Raw genomic sequence first — 1,499 nt, 5'->3', positions numbered from 1 at the left:
CTGCCCGCCTCATGCCCCCTCCTGATGGTGCAGCTAGTTGAGATGGAAGAGGCTTACTTGCGGGAGCACCCGGGGGCGCAGGTGCAGCGCGTGGCCTGACCCAGGCGCCCGCCCTGTGCCCGCTGCCGGGCCGCCCCGCCATTCTTCCTTCTTTCTCCCCCGCATCCCGAGCTCTTGACGCGGCAGCCAGCCGGCCCCTGCCGGCGGCTGCCGCCCAACCCTTGACATAGTGCCGCTGCCGTTGAACAAGCGCCCAGCAGGCAGGCAGGCAGGCAGGCAGGCTAGCGTGGCTACAGGGTGCGGTGCCGAGGAGCCATGACAGCAGCAAGCAGGGCGGCGGGCACAGGAGCAGCGGGCACGTATCGCGCTGTGAGGCCCCAGCTGCAGCCGCGGGGCCAGCCTCACAGCTGCTGCAGCGCCGCCACGTATCGGTCTGGCCTGCAGGCGGCGCGGCGGGCGAGGCGAGGCGCGCGGCGCTCTGCTCAGCGCCTCAACCCCAACCCAGCCTGCCCGCTGCCCCACACCAACCGCACCCATGCACTCCTGGAGCGACCGGCGCTCTTCTCTCTGCCCCCAGGCGCATACGCGCGGCCCACCTCCCCGCCCAGCCCCTGCTCTCCCCCCCCCCAAACACACACACACACACACACACCACCACCGCCACACACTCACAGGTGGTCATCGAGCATGTCGGCCATCAGCAGCAGCCGCTCAAAGCTGGCGCGGTCGGCATCCACAGCCACCGCCTGGCGGCGCGGCTGGCCGGCGGCGGTGGCGCCGCCCGCGCCCGCCTCCACCGCCTCTGCCGCCTCCTCCATGTCCACCGCACCCCAGCTACGTACCGCAGGGTCAGCATTGGTCACCTCGTACCGCCCCCTGCTGCCGCCCGCGCCCTGGCCCGGCGGCCCCGCAGGCTGCCGCCCCCCACCATCCTGCCCCTCCTGCCGCTCCGCCGCCTGCCGCCCGCCGCCCTGCCCCTGCCCCTGCGCTTCAGCGGCGACTGCCGCGGCTGCGCCGATGGCTTCCGGGGCAGCGGCACCCCCCTCCCATGCCGCCTCCATCGCCCCGAGCTGCTGCTCCGCATCCGCTTGCAGCGGCGCCTCATCCTCGTCTGCCGGAAAGATCCAGATGATGCGCCCTGAGGGTTGGCATGGGCGGGGCAAGAAAGATGTCCAGCCCAGGCAGCAGGACGGGGGGGCAGGTGGCAACCAGCGGCATGGGGAGCAGGGCAAGTGTGCGGCAGCAGCGGCGGATGGGAGGGGGGCAGCGCCGGGGCAGCAGGAGCGAAGCAGGGCATGCGGGGCACCTGGAGGGAACAGGAGCTCCGGGTTGCCGGGGCCGCCGCCATTCTCGCCGCCGGTCTCGCCACCAGTGTCGCCGCGCGCCGGGGGCCCGGCAGGAGGCGTGGCCTGCAGCGCCGCCGCCTGCTGCGCCACCGCCGCCTCTGCCATCCACGCATCAAACTCACACACGTGCGGCAGCAGATCGTCCTGCCGCTG

At 73.2% G+C, this 1,499-nt stretch overlaps 1 protein-coding gene across 1 annotated transcript in view; it reads right to left on the bottom strand.

Annotated features, from left to right (window-relative positions):
• Positions 1 to 401: 401 nt before the first annotated feature.
• The window catches only part of CHLNCDRAFT_138759 (hypothetical protein), a gene marked incomplete at both ends in the record, with an annotated part of 2,757 nt that continues 1,659 nt past the window's right edge, over positions 402 to 1,499 (bottom strand). The window contains 3 exons of the mRNA XM_005842603.1: positions 402 to 438; positions 673 to 1,138; positions 1,307 to 1,463. Coding sequence (XP_005842660.1) covers positions 402 to 438; positions 673 to 1,138; positions 1,307 to 1,463 — 660 coding nt within the window. The remainder of the gene's footprint in view (positions 439 to 672; positions 1,139 to 1,306; positions 1,464 to 1,499) is intronic.

The sequence above is a fragment of the Chlorella variabilis genome (assembly GCF_000147415.1).
Source record: "Chlorella variabilis unplaced genomic scaffold CHLNCscaffold_218, whole genome shotgun sequence".
In the NCBI taxonomy this organism is placed as follows: Eukaryota; Viridiplantae; Chlorophyta; class Trebouxiophyceae; order Chlorellales; family Chlorellaceae; genus Chlorella; species Chlorella variabilis.
Note: the sequence above shows the minus strand (reverse complement) of the source record. Positions and strands in the feature narration are given on the sequence as shown.